The 13,236-nt window shown below is 54.7% G+C and overlaps 4 protein-coding genes across 4 annotated transcripts; 2 read left to right on the top strand and 2 right to left on the bottom strand.

Moving 5' to 3' along the window:
* Positions 1–1,524: 1,524 nt before the first annotated feature.
* On the bottom strand, positions 1,525–2,135 carry CC84DRAFT_1166902 (uncharacterized protein). Its single transcript, XM_018179078.1, has one exon. It carries the CDS (start codon positions 2,117–2,119, stop codon positions 1,658–1,660), a length of 462 nt encoding a protein of 153 aa, XP_018033522.1. The 5' UTR covers positions 2,120–2,135; the 3' UTR covers positions 1,525–1,657.
* Positions 2,136–2,837: 702 nt separating this feature from the next.
* On the bottom strand, positions 2,838–4,787 carry CC84DRAFT_1207893 (DNase I-like protein). Its single transcript, XM_018182123.1, has 2 exons — positions 4,511–4,787; positions 2,838–4,397 (listed from the first exon to the last, which is right to left on the bottom strand). Exon 2 carries the CDS (start codon positions 4,375–4,377, stop codon positions 3,100–3,102), a length of 1,278 nt encoding a protein of 425 aa, XP_018033521.1. The 5' UTR covers positions 4,378–4,397; positions 4,511–4,787; the 3' UTR covers positions 2,838–3,099.
* On the top strand, positions 4,706–6,642 carry CC84DRAFT_1166900 (D-arabinitol 2-dehydrogenase). The gene is made up of 4 exons (XM_018179077.1): positions 4,706–5,685; positions 5,733–6,158; positions 6,208–6,346; positions 6,398–6,642. Exons 1-4 carry the CDS (start codon positions 5,183–5,185, stop codon positions 6,437–6,439), a joined length of 1,110 nt encoding a protein of 369 aa, XP_018033520.1. The 5' UTR covers positions 4,706–5,182; the 3' UTR covers positions 6,440–6,642.
* Positions 6,643–6,821: 179 nt separating this feature from the next.
* On the top strand, positions 6,822–12,817 carry CC84DRAFT_1151532 (acetyl-CoA synthetase-like protein). Its single transcript, XM_018176752.1, has 6 exons — positions 6,822–7,747; positions 7,797–8,148; positions 8,196–9,034; positions 9,095–10,343; positions 10,999–12,596; positions 12,647–12,817. The coding sequence occupies exons 1-6, from the start codon at positions 6,934–6,936 to the stop codon at positions 12,763–12,765; spliced, it is 4,971 nt and encodes a 1,656-aa protein (XP_018033519.1). The 5' UTR covers positions 6,822–6,933; the 3' UTR covers positions 12,766–12,817.
* Positions 12,818–13,236: the final 419 nt, after the last annotated feature.

Here is a 13,236-nt window from a genome sequence, read left to right as displayed (position 1 = left end):
AGGCCAGGGAACCAAGCGAATCTGGGCGTGGTGCATGCGTACACGAGACCCTGGTGTGTGCTGGTGAGCAAGAATCAGAGCGCGCGGGCCAAGCCGGGGGCCTGTGAATGATCCATCCCATCCGGCTGGACCGCTGCTCCACCACTGGACACTGGCATTTCCGGTCCACCGTCTGGGCTGCCTGGGCTCGGCCGCAGCCCGGTCATGGCACGCTCTGATGATATTTTAAAGGAGGGCATTTTCCAGCAGTTTCTGTTTTGTCGATTCGGTCATCAGTCGCTTTCAGTACTTCCACCGCCCAAGATCGACAGCGAAACCCAAGTGTGCTCCCAAGTCTACGCGCCCTATCCTGCTGCCCGCCTCCGATTGGCCGCTCCCTTTACACGCCTACGTCGACAGGCCAACTGCACTACTGACGCCGCCCAATCTTGGACGGAGTACGCGGGCTTAACGCAACGGGCGAGACCACACCAGCCAAGCGAAACCCTGCATCCCTAGTATCGCAGAATCCAGAACGACATCATCGGGCATCACGTAGTCCCTGCGCATATATTATCTCAGTCTACTCCCTCCAAGCCGGAACGGTTAGCCCATAGCTCTCGCGACACCTCAGACTACGCTGCATGCCAGCTCAACACCGTTCAACACGCACTACCTCTATCACCACCACTATCAATCACAATGTTCTCCTGCTCCAACTACGAGCGCGGCTGCCGAGGCCGTTGCAACAACCAAGGCGGCCGGTGTGACTCCTGCATCACGCTCAACCTGCAATCCACACGCAGCAACAGCGCGAGCTCCATATCCTCCGTCAACGGCCGGGAATCAGCCGCATACTCAGCAATGACCTCGTCGTTCGCGTCGCTGGCAGCAGCCTCAAACCGAGGTCGGTAGCCAGAAAGTCAACTTCAACACCAAAAGTACACTCGGCAACGACACAACGACATGACGATTGAAACCTTAGCGACTTTGTCGTCCTTTTAGTGGACAGACACCAGCATTTTGGAGGAAGGCACAGCATTTACACGGACTTTGGAAGGGAATTGGATTACCGACGCGACCTGGTTTGATTTTTGACTTCGGATGTACCATATACCAGGACGCCTTTGCTTTGCGGGAGTTATTACAGGGACGCGCGAGTGGCTCGCGAGATCGCAGCCAGCATTGTCTTTCTATTTTGCTTTGCCTCTGGGAGGATTATTCTTTTGCGCGCCGCCCACTGCTGGCTGGCACAGGCTTGGACGCAGCAGTCCACCTCGTTTTGATTGTTAGATCACCTTGAAATGAACCCCATCCGTTCCAAACATGCTCTTGGCCCTGATAGTCACTGTGCACAATGGCGTGGTGCTCGTATCACAATATCCATATTACATTCCCATGAAATCATTAACCTGCCGCGGACTCGCGCCGCATCCCGCAACACGAGGTCACACAGCAACCCTGAAACACCTCCAGCATGCAAGATCCCCAGCGTCCTCTGAGATTCCCATCCCGTCGCTCATGCTGCTGCCCACACAGCACTTTCCCCTCCCCACCCACCCCGCTCATGCAACTTTTCCAGCGCATTCCAGGCTTCCACCTCTCATCTCGCCAAATCAACACACCCGCTCACAATCCCATGCCCACGCAGACAGACAAGTCGCCGGCCCCACCGCGTTCAGGCCTTCCCGCCGATCCCCTCTTCTAGACCCGAAACCCCTTCCTTGCGACAGCGCGTGCCACGGCCAGAGCGATCGGTCAACACAGCGGAGATCGGAAGTCTGGCGCGGGCGCGCCCAGGATGCAACGGTCGCGGCTGCACGGTGACGCATGTGGCGCGGGGGAGCTTGGCGAGAGGAGCGCGAGGTGGGGCAGTAGGAGGTCTGGAATTGGCGGCTTGGTGGAGCGCAACGGGGCGCGGCGGAGCGGACTGAACTGGGTTCTTGCTCGTGTGCCGGGTCAATTGGGCCGAGTTGCTTCGTGATGGGCTGGGTGGGTTGTGCACGAGTGGGAAGTGAGAATTTTGGCGCTGTGGGGGGTGGTACGACGTGGCTTGTGAATTAATTTTGGCACCTGAGTTGGGCGGGCCATGGAAGCGACAAATGGAAATCCGCTGTTGGTGGTTGCTTCTATCCTGCATGTGTACCTGCTGCAACTTTGAATCTACAAGCCCCTCTCCATGCACAATATAAGCGAGAGATGTATATATTTGTCTTCTTTAAGCTTTCAGTGGCAAAAGTGTCGTATGCAGGGCGGCGGAAAGTGCTACAGGAGCACCGTTTGAGGGAGCTGACGTGCAGAAACAGGGAAATTGGCTTGCTTCTTCCGAAAAGAGTCTTTCGGCATCGCCTGATTTATCAATATGCCGTTGCTGTACGAAGATTGCCGAGATGCGGTACTGGCTATTCCAGTGATGATCTTTGAGGCTATGTCACTGTGTTGCATCCACAAGATACAGCAACTGTAGGCTGTAATGCTTTCGGCTGTCTATGCAGATGCGTACCTTGCCTCAGTCAAAGATTAGGGGGCTATAGCATAACCGCTTCGAACTCTTTGACCGAGGGTTTGCAGTCCCGCTGTGCGCCAGCGCTGCACGCTATTTACGCCATGCAGGCAGGCTGGTCAATTTCCAAGGGTCAAACAAGCGCGGAACCTACCTGATATTGTAAAGCTGAAGACGTCACCATGCGTAATGGTATATGCCGGCGCAATATTGAGGCGAGGAAATTCGGAGCGTGCCGGATGGGCATCGTGAACTCGGAAGCCATCGTCGAATGCTGCCTCACAGATGGGTCACAAGCGTGTACTCGAGCCGAATCGACAGAGCCTCCTTGCGACCAGGCCGTGCTATTATGGGTGTCTCTCTATCCTGGAAAAGCGTTCTTCGCACGCGACCAGCAGGGGACGGCACATTCGCGAAGAATTCTCGCCTCGAAGTGGTCGTAGCACATGTCTAGAATTTGCCGACGACATGCCGCAGTGTAGCATCGCGGTCGAGACTGTAGTGATCACAAAATCTTCCCCCCCATATCGACACAGTGGATCGATTTAAAGCTGGGGTTTGAAGCACCTAATTGGACCGTCCGCCCTGTATGAGAAGCACTTGACAGCCTCATAAGTCTACCTTCGAAGCCAACTGGTCAGGTAGAGCGTCGCCAACACAGCGCCCACCAAAACCACTATCATAGCTTTGCCCTTGTTCGTCAGTACGAGATAGGACATGACGCCCACGACGATCTCATACCGCCTCGCAGCATCATTCCTGGCTTTCCACTCAGCATTTATGGGAAAAGGTGGGTTCGAGCGGATGTCCCCCGCATCTGCAGGCAAGGCGTTATCATCAATGCGTACATACAACGCGACAGGACGGTGATCGGAGGTCGCTTGAATCGGCAATGCCGTGTAGATTTGCGGGTCAAGCTTCGATGGAGATGTTGGGCAGGGTAGATATAGTATTCTGTCACACCACGATGGGTATCGATGGCTGGCCCACTGCCACCGATCCTCGGGCTTCATTAGATTCTCGCTCTTGTCCTTTCGTAGCGAGTACTTGTATGTTGGTGGGAATTTGATAGGGAGTTCTTCCAAGCCATGAAGCGTGCGGTTCGCCTTTCTCTCTCGATTCAGCTGATCTGTCATCAGCAGGTGCGAGAACTGCTCTGGTAATGCATCGGATGCGGCTGGCTGAGGAAACGTCTCGTGGGCACCGGGACCGGGCCCTTCGTTACTGGTTCTATAGTTGAGGTCGCCGGCAACGAAAAGGTGACTGTCAGGATGGAACAGACCGGTTCTGCCTGAAGGGGCTTCTCCCGATGCCCACAGAGGAGCTTCGTCGCAGTAACTGTATGCAGAATCATTGTCAGTTGCAAACACAGTGTTACGCACAATATCCTCCCAGTTCTTGTTTCTTGCGGCTACTTCCTTCTCATGAGGAGTCAGATGAGCTGCAACGAAGCTTACATTGAGCATCTCATCAGACCCCGGTTTTGACACGCCGATGCGCATGGCAACAGCACCTTTGTTGCCCATATTCCAGACTCCAACACCTGTACCCGCCGCTTGTATGTATTGTATCCTTTCCATGAACCCAGGCTTCGCAAATATCATGAGGGCGGTCAAGCCCAGGCTTCGAGTAGCCACATGCTCGAGTCGTTCGCTGCCATGGCTGTGGAGATCGGCAGCAAGGTGGACAGTCGTGGTGATGCGGTCGAAGTAGGGCTTGAGGTACGAGCCTCCTAGGAAGCTATAGGCGATGGGCGCGACTTCTTGAAGGCTGAGAGCAAGCACCTCGGGGACGGCGGCAGCTTTTGGGAGCCCATCAAACAACGCCGGCGCAAGAGTCTCCGGGTTCACAAGGTGCCTCGCACAGTTGAATGTCAACAGGTACGCGTCTATCATGGTCAAGCACAGTGGAAGTGCTGACGTCCCTGAGTCAGCGGGCTGGGAAAGTGTTGAGAGGGATCGTCACGTCCCGCTGCCGCTACCAAGAGGATTGGCGGTGACAAGACACGTACAAGTGATGATTCCTTACCTCTTCGTTCTAGCTCCTCGTGCGAGAATGCTGATCAAACCAGGAGATGGCGTGGTTGGACGCAGTTGGGGAATGTCGCGACAACAAAGGGTGCGTGTAGTCGAATGGTGGGGCACACGCAGAGCTGTGGTACCCAAGGATTGGATGGTGCAGAAGCTATTGCGGCTCGCTCAGCACTGCAAGTTGGTGTGGCGAAACGCGTGTGCAGTAGCTAATGTAGAGTTGTCGCGCAGAAGAGAGCTCAGGAAGCGAGCTGTCAAGGCGGAGAATGATTGTTGGGTGCTTGTGGGAAAGCGCGCCTGCGGTCAAAGCTCCCAGACGTCTCCACGGGGAAGCTCCCAGGTCCCTGGTACGTCATGGCGTGTGCCACCGCCATTCGGAGCACCACGCGTGACAGGCATGCCCAAGCTCTTGAAGGATCAATAATAGTTCCGGAGCATCGTGGCGTCTTCGTCTTGCTTTCTGCTTCTGCTGGCTTCTTCTGCGTCAATTGAGCTTCTGCACTGTTTTCTCTCTTGCACGACGCATACGCAATTGTGCTTTGACTTCAGCCCGCCTAGCACCCAGAGAGAGTGAGCTCACGATAATTGAACCCTCTGCCTTTTCTTAGCGCCCAACGTTTCATCAAAAACTTCAATCGTACATCCCCCACGCTCTGCCATCCTCACGGCAATGTTCAGATCCCAGGTACTCCGCCAATTGGCGCGCTCCGCCCGCGTACAAGCTCCACGAGTCGCAGCAGCAGCCCCACACAATGCTGCGAGACCGTTCTCCTCGGCACCAGCTCGCCTTAACAAGGGCACGAACCCGGAAGACGACATTGAGAATGCGACAACCTCCAGTGAGCCCGGTGCAAGCGGTGATCACGAAGGACAGTATGCACGTACGCAAGACGATATTCGCGTCGAGTACCCCGAGGAGAAGGACCTGCCTCGATCGCTACCTGTGCAAGGTCGCGGAGGATCCCACTTCAAGCGAACACTAGCCACCTTCTCGCTGGACGGACGTGTAGGCGTTGTGACAGGTGGTGCTAGAGGCTTGGGACTGGTTATGGCCCAGGCTCTCGTCGCCAGCGGAGCCGACGTGGCTCTCGTGGACATGAACCGAGAGGAAGCGCAGAGGTCTGCTCAGCAACTTGTGGATACATTCAAGGAAGAGAACCCAGACGCCGAGAGGTTCGTTATTTGCCCGCTATGTGGGCTCTAGCTAACACCGACGACAGGCTACCAAAGGTTACGGCTCACTTCTGCGATGTCTCGAGCCCAACATCCGTGAACCAGTCGCTGGCAGAAATCTTAAAGGTACACGGCAAGGTAGACAACCTCGTCACCTCTGCCGGCTTTACGGAGAACTACAACGCTATCGACTATCCCCACGACCGGATGCAGAAGCTTTGGGGGGTCAACGTCGACGGGACATATATGTATGCTGTAGCGGTTGCAAAACACTTGATGGAGAGGAAAGCGCCAGGAAGCATTGTCATGATTGGCAGCATGTCTGGTTCGATCGTCAATGTTCCCCAGCCTCAAGCACCGTACAACGCTGCGAAGGCCGCTGTCCGGCATTTGGCGTCGAGTCTGGCAGTCGAGTGGGCACATGCAGGCATTCGCGTGAACTGCATCTCGCCCGGATACATGCTAACGGCTCTGTGAGTACACAATTATGGGCTTTGAAGGACAGCACTAATGCGCTCGTAGAACCAAGAAGATTCTCGATGACAACCCAGAGCTGCAGAAGCAGTGGACGTCGCTGATCCCAGTGGGCAAGATGGGCCGACCGGAAGATCTCATGGGCGCTGTCACGTTCCTTTCGAGCGACGCAAGCAACTACGTTACAGTAGGCATTCCTCTTGGCCACCCCATGCGTGCGATACTAACAAGTTTCTAGGGTGCTGATCTGAGAGTTGATGGAGCTTACACTTGCACGTGAGCATCGATAGACGAAACGTACAACGTGTCGACACTGTGTTTAGCGAGCGTTGTTGGACATGAGGAACCCTAGGTTGACTTGCATATGTCTTTTGGAGTTGTTCGGGGCATGCGTCGACAGGTTGAAAATCGCAGCAACTTGCACATTCCTTAGCTCGGCAAGACGTTGCCGGACTGTTTCACATGACACGCCCTTCAGAAGATGTCGCCCGATGCGCCCAAGTGACCATGTAATCATCAAGTGACAGTGTCTTGTCCAACTCGCAGAGGCTGTAACAGAATAGGTATTGGATGTGGCCGGACTCTTTATTAAATAAGCTTTTGCGGCCCGTGCCCGGCTGCCAGGTGCGAAACCACCTCCGGCTCAGCCTTACCAAGCCACATCTACCCTGACCACGACCTCTGAGCGCTAACGCTTCGCAATGAAGCTGAAGCCTGACCGACTGATCACGTAGATACACGCGAACCTTGTCTTCGCGGCCGTGTCCCGCAACAATGTTCAACATCTCGAACCTGGTGCAGAAAGCGCAGCAATTCATCGAGCCCACACTGAACATAGCCACGGGGCCTGCAACCTCCTCCGACCGGCGCCCCTCGAAAGCGAACCTCTTCCGCCACCAATTCCGCCTGCCAGACTCGCAGAACCCGCTGCAAGAGATCACCGCAGAGCTCACACTCTCACCCCACCACTCGACGAGGGGCTCCGGCGATGCGTCCCCGGAGAAGGAACGCAGTCAGGGCAACCACTATGTGGGCAAGCTGCACCTGAGCGAGCAATACCTCTGCTTCTCCACGCAGGGGTCCAGCTTCCTCAACACGGCCAGCCTGAGCTCTTCGAGCAGTTACACAGGGCAGACACACGGTGCGGGGCCCGCAGGGAATGGTTTCACGCTGCCGCTATGCGCTATTCGCAGGGTAGAGCGGCTGCACAGCCAGAGCTACATGTTTGCGCTCGCCATCACGACTTGGAACGGAAGCCCTGACCCGAAAGGGAAGGCCCCCAGCGGACAGAAGCTCACCATACAGCTCGCGGGCAGCCGGCAGGCCTGCGAGCGCTTCTGCGATGGCCTCAAGAAGGGTCTCCGGGAGGGCGTCAAGGAGGTCGAGAACTTGCGAACAGTCGTCCGTGACGCTTATTCCGAATATCTCCTCCTCACGGACGGAGACGACAAGAAGGCTGCTGGAGAGGATAGCAAGGCGGAGCGGGAGCATCCCGACACAGGACTGGGGCTGATCTTCAGATATCCTGGCAATGCGAGGAAACTGAGGGACGCGACAAAGATTCGACTCTGGAAAGAGTATCTTCGGGGTGCGCTACGTCCTCGGCAACGCAGAAAGCAGGCTGACCGACATTGCAGAAAACGGACGAAGCGCTACGCTCATCCGACAGCCCACCTTCCACAAACTTATACGAGTCGGTCTTCCAAACAGATTACGAGGCGAAATATGGGAATTGGCGTCAGGCTCCTGGTTCCTGCGCCTTCAGAACCCACGACTATATACCGAGACGCTAGCGAAATACTCAGGGCGGGAATCTTTGGCAATAGATGAGATTGAAAAGGACCTGAACCGGAGCCTGCCAGAATATCCTGGTTTTCAAAGCGAAGAAGGCATCGGCCGACTGCGCCGAGTGCTGACCGCGTACAGCTGGACCAACGAGGAGGTCGGCTATTGTCAGGCCATGAATATTGTCGTAGCAGCGTTGCTGATGTATGTCTCTATTCCCACTCTACGATTACAGCTGCTGATTTTAGCAGATACATGTCAGAACGACAAGCTTTCTTCCTTCTCTCCATATTGTGTGACCGTCTTTTGCCAGGTTACTACTCCCAAACCATGTATGGCACCTTGCTCGACCAACGCGTCTTCGAGTCGCTCGTTGAAAAAACGATGCCTATTCTCTGGGACCATTTGGTCAAGTCCGATGTTCAGCTCTCCGTAGTATCTCTACCTTGGTTCCTTTCCCTCTACATCAACTCCATGCCGCTTATTTTCGCTTTCCGCGTACTGGACGTCTTCTTCCTCGAAGGCCCAAAGGTACTTTTTCAGATTGGTCTGGCCATCCTGCGTATAAACGGTGAAGAGCTTTTGGATGCCACGGATGACGGAACCTTCATATCTGTACTCAAGTCATACTTCGCGCGATTGGATGAGTCTGCGCATCCCAAGTCGGAGAATCCGAAGCTGAGGGCTGTTACAAAGTTCCAGGAGCTCATGGTTGTAGCTTTCAAGGAGTTTGCTGGCATAACACAAAACACCATTTCCGAGCAGCGGGGAAAGCATAAAGATGCTGTGCTAGAGAACATTGAGAGCTTTACCAAACGAACATCGATACGAAACCTTGGTCCGGAGAGCAAAAAGTTAAGCGTGAATGATCTGGGCTTTTTGTACGACAAGTTTTACGCTGTGCTATACGACCGACAGCAACGAGCGGAAATCATGCAGGAAGAGGCCGAGAGAAAGGCCAAGAGCGCGAGGAATAAAGCAACAGAGATAGTTACGGGATTTTCTTCTTCAAGCATTGAGAAGGGCAGAGTTGCTCTTGGTCCGAGTCCAACACAAATGGACTACGATGCATTCAGGGAATTCTTGGCCGGTACGTATGAGCTCTTGCTCTGGTGCCCATTGGTCCGAACACAAGCTAAAGCACATGCAGGGCTCACCAAATGGGCAATTACAGACTCTCCCAGTTCGCCACCCGAGACGAATGGAACACCATCACATTCATATTTCGGCGGCAGCACACGGAACAAGCCACCGATGTCACCATGGGGATCTGGCCCTGAACCTACGGATCATGACTTCATGCGACGACTTTTTAGACGCTGGGATGTGGACATGACTGATTCATTGTCACTTCAGAACGTTGTTGCGGGATTCGCTGCTGTCAAAGGTTCCAAAGACATCATGTCCAACATAAGCTACTTTTTTGAGCTTTACGACGATGATGGAGATGGTAGGGTGGATCGTGAGGGCATCCTCCGAATCTCTGAAGCCCTTTTATTCCTTTCAAGGCGAGGCTTTGATGGCTCCGCCAGCCCATCAACATCCACGAGCGACGTACGGTCCGTTCACACTCTGGATCGAGGCACTCGTGACGAGCAATTTCTGAGCAGCGTTTCAGCCTTCATACGAAGATGTTTCGAATACGCTGACCCGGATCACCCTTCGAACCAAGGCAACAAAGCAGTTGACGAGGCCAGGGACGACCTGGATAGTTTCGCAATCGGCGACGATGACGAGGACGATCTCATCGATCTCGGGACTGAGCCTAGCACGCCCACCGCCGCGAAACCGGCCAGTTCAACATCGCCCCAGCAGGAAAAGCAGCCTTCCTCGCCCACAGCCTCAAATTCAGATGCCAGCGAAGGAGAATCATCGGGAAAGACTGATAAGGCGACCGCTGCTAACGCTGCCCTCGATCCTAACAAACCTCTTTACATCACTTTACCTACGTTCCGCATGGTGATTCTTGCCGATGAGAACCTCGAACAATTCTTCGAGGTTGGATTCTCCGCCTCTTTCCACCTTGCTGATGCACCACAAGCCTCTCAGCTCTCAGGTTCAAACCTCACAACCTTCTCCAACGCAAGTCAGCAAGTTGCTGCCAGTTCATCCGGCATGGGCGGGGTGGTCGGTGGAGCAGGTGCTGGTGTCGTACCTCCTGGGAAGGGTCTGCGAGGTATGCTTGACAACATTGTCAGCGATGGCATGCGAGTTGCTGCAGAAGTAAGGAGGAGGATGGATGAAGCGTCACAGGAGATGGACAAAGAAGCAAAGCATGGGCGCGACGACGATGAGGAAGAGGAAGAGGCCGAAATCGGGCACGGCAAGGACGCGGATTTGCTAGAGGGCGCAGAAACGGCGGACGTGGATACGTCAAAGGGCAAAGCGCTGGATCTGCTGTTACCTGATGGTGGCGCTGGGGCAGATTCTCTCAAGCCGACCAAGGACCGCAGAGGCAGCGATGCCAGTCGAAAGACCATGTTTGAGCGATAAACTTACGTTTCGTATTGTACGGCATCAGGCGTTAGATGGTCTTGAAGCTCGATATCATGTGGGATGAGTTTTGTTTAGCATTTGTGTCTCTAGCAACTAGGTCTTGATTACGGCCTAGCGTTCACGCTCCAACATGCGCCGTTCCTATTTCCCGACCTCAGTCAAGTGCATGGTCAACACGCGATGTAAAGCTATCCATGCTGATTATGTGCGCCGTACCTGCGTTACCCCGCAGACTCATCCTGGTTTGCTGCCGCGGGTACATGCGGGGTAGCTCGGCCTACGCTGGGTACCGAGTACGCCGCTACAACAGCCGCGACCGTGCCTCGTCCTCTCCCACAACGTGCTCGCGAGTGGACATCTCGACCCGTGAATCTTGTGTGCTCATCGCCGTGAGCCTTTGCTATTGAAGTCCAAGCGTTGAATGGATGGGCCTGTGTGAAGAGGAGGGAGACTGTTTGATGCGTGGCTTTGCATCACTATGATATTGAGAGCTTTGCGGACATGGCGACGGGGAGATGGTATGATGGCTCGACTTGGGCGGAGGGGCCTTCTCACGAGGGCGTATGCTGAGGGGCCGAGTGAGCCTCCGCTATTGACGCAGACGGTGCCGCAGCATTTCAGGGAGATTGTAAAGAACTTTGGGGATCGAAAGGCAGTTATATCGCACCACCAGCGGACTATTTTGACGTATGAACAGCTGGATCGCGATTCGGATGCTCTGGCTAGGGGACTGGCGAAACAGGGGGTTCAGAAGGGTGACAGGGTGGCCGTGAGCTTGGGGAACAATCTTGAGAATGCGACGGCGACGTATGCGATCTTCAAGTTGGGTGCAATATTGGTCCCACTGAATCCGGCATTCAATTCTCTTCAGGTTCTCTCAGGTTTAAATCATCTGGCTGCTTCGCACCTTGTCATCGGCGCAGAGACGAACCTCCCGTACAAAGCGCCGAAGTCGAACCTGCCCTTGCTCCAAGCCCTGGTACCGGATCTAAAAGCCTCAAAACTGCAATCAGAGGCTGTTCCTTCGTTACAGTCTATAACACTTGTAGACAACTCGTCAGGACGGATAGACACATCACTATACAAGAGCACGACACCCTACCAAGCCGTCGTAGAAGATGGCCAAAACGGCCCCATTCCGCAAGACACTGACCTCCAGCCCGAAGAAATCATCAACATCCAATTCACCAGCGGCACAACCAGCATGCCCAAAGCGGCCTGCCTCTCCCACCACTCCATCCTCAACAACGGCAAATCCATTGGCGACCGCATGCTACTCACCGAATGTGATGTAGTCATATGCCCGCCTCCATTATTCCACTGCTTCGGCTGCATCCTAGGCTACATGGCGACCGCAACGCACGGCTCCGCCATCGTCTTCCCCGCCGAAGCCTTCCACCCGCTGCACACGCTCCACGCCGTCCAGCAATACGCCGGCACCGCGCTCTACGGCGTCCCCACCATGTTCATCTCCGAGCTCGAGCTCCTCGCCAACGGCACGGTCTCCCACGAAGGCTTCCAGCACCTCCGGACGGGCATTGCAGCGGGCTCCAGCATCCCCGCGGAGCTCATGCGCAAGCTGCACAAGACATTGAACCTCACAGAGCTCACGATCTGCTATGGGATGACGGAGACGAGCCCCGTGAGCGCGATGACGACGACAGATGATCCCATCGATAAGAGGATCGACAGCGTGGGCAGGCTCATGCCGCACGTCACGGCCAAAGTCGTCGACGCTGCGGACCGCACGCGCGTCCTTGCGCCCAACGAGCGCGGCGAACTCGTCGTCAGCGGGTATCTCACTATGCGTGGGTACTGGGGGGACGCCGGCAAGACGGCCGAAGTGCTTGTTCCCGACGACGAGGGGCGGATGTGGATGCACACTGGCGACGAAGCTAGCATCGATGAAGAAGGCTATATCAAAATCACCGGAAGAATCAAGGATTTGATTATAAGGGGAGGCGAGAATATACATCCGCTTGAGGTGGAGAATTGTCTTTTTGCTAATGAGAAGGTGAAGGAGGTTAGTGTTGTGGGGCTGCCAGATGAGAAGTTAGGGGAATGTGTAGCGGCGTTTGTGGTGAGGCACGAGGGTGTAGATATGCAGGCGGCGGAGGTACGGTCATGGGTGAAGGAGAGACTGAGCCATCATCTTGGTGAGTTTGAGGTGGCATCGATGTAAGGGTGAGATGCTAACAGTTTGCAGTGCCGAAGTACGTATTCTGGGTCGATGGGTACCCGAAGACGCCGAGTGGGAAGATTAGGAAGGTGGAGTTGAAAGAAATGGGGATTGCGCTCTTGAAGGAGGGTAAGGGATTGAATTGAGGGTTTTCCATAGGACTCAACATTTGTGATCCAATGTGAAATGCAACGGACGATTGGAACGCATTACTTGTTATTGTGACCCTGCCGTCGATTTAATGCGCGGCTCAATTGTCTATTCCGGACATTTTTGGGCTAATCACAATGTCGTCGAGGTGTGCAAGGATCAGGCAAAGGAGACGAATGTTTTCGTATCTATAGAGCTGGGGTGTCTACCGAAGAAGGGTACCCCCAAAACTCAAGGACGCGTACGAGTCCATGGTCGAAAGAAGCTCAGACAAACGAAAGGCGCGGAAGGCATTGCATCTCGTGCTCGCTGTCAAGCAGCCTCTCACACTCCGGCAAATGAGGACTGCTTTAGCGGTCGATGAGAACTATGATTTTCTTGAACTGCTGGAGGATCTCGAATCCCTTGACTATTTCAAGAGCACATTGAGCGATATTAGCGGTTTACTACTGGTCTTCCGCACTCGA

This window comes from Paraphaeosphaeria sporulosa, assembly GCF_001642045.1.
Source record: "Paraphaeosphaeria sporulosa strain AP3s5-JAC2a unplaced genomic scaffold CC84scaffold_8, whole genome shotgun sequence".
Lineage (NCBI taxonomy): Eukaryota > Fungi > Ascomycota > Dothideomycetes > Pleosporales > Didymosphaeriaceae > Paraphaeosphaeria > Paraphaeosphaeria sporulosa.
The sequence above is the reverse complement of the archived record's forward strand: the minus strand, read 5'-3'. Positions and strand labels throughout refer to the sequence as shown.

Coding starts and splice junctions, on each gene's coding strand:
- CC84DRAFT_1166902 (XM_018179078.1), bottom strand. CDS start 2,119: ATGCAGGATAGAAGCAACCACCAACAGCGGATTTCCATTTGTCGCTTC.
- CC84DRAFT_1151532 (XM_018176752.1), top strand. CDS start 6,934: ATGTTCAACATCTCGAACCTGGTGCAGAAAGCGCAGCAATTCATCGAG. Junction 9,035..9,094: donor ATTCAGGGAATTCTTGGCCG/GTACGTATGAGC, acceptor AAGCACATGCAG/GGCTCACCAAATGGGCAATT. Junction 12,597..12,646: donor GAGACTGAGCCATCATCTTG/GTGAGTTTGAGG, acceptor AACAGTTTGCAG/TGCCGAAGTACGTATTCTGG.
- CC84DRAFT_1207893 (XM_018182123.1), bottom strand. CDS start 4,377: ATGATAGACGCGTACCTGTTGACATTCAACTGTGCGAGGCACCTTGTG.
- CC84DRAFT_1166900 (XM_018179077.1), top strand. CDS start 5,183: ATGTTCAGATCCCAGGTACTCCGCCAATTGGCGCGCTCCGCCCGCGTA. Junction 5,686..5,732: donor GAGAACCCAGACGCCGAGAG/GTTCGTTATTTG, acceptor CACCGACGACAG/GCTACCAAAGGTTACGGCTC. Junction 6,159..6,207: donor GGATACATGCTAACGGCTCT/GTGAGTACACAA, acceptor ATGCGCTCGTAG/AACCAAGAAGATTCTCGATG.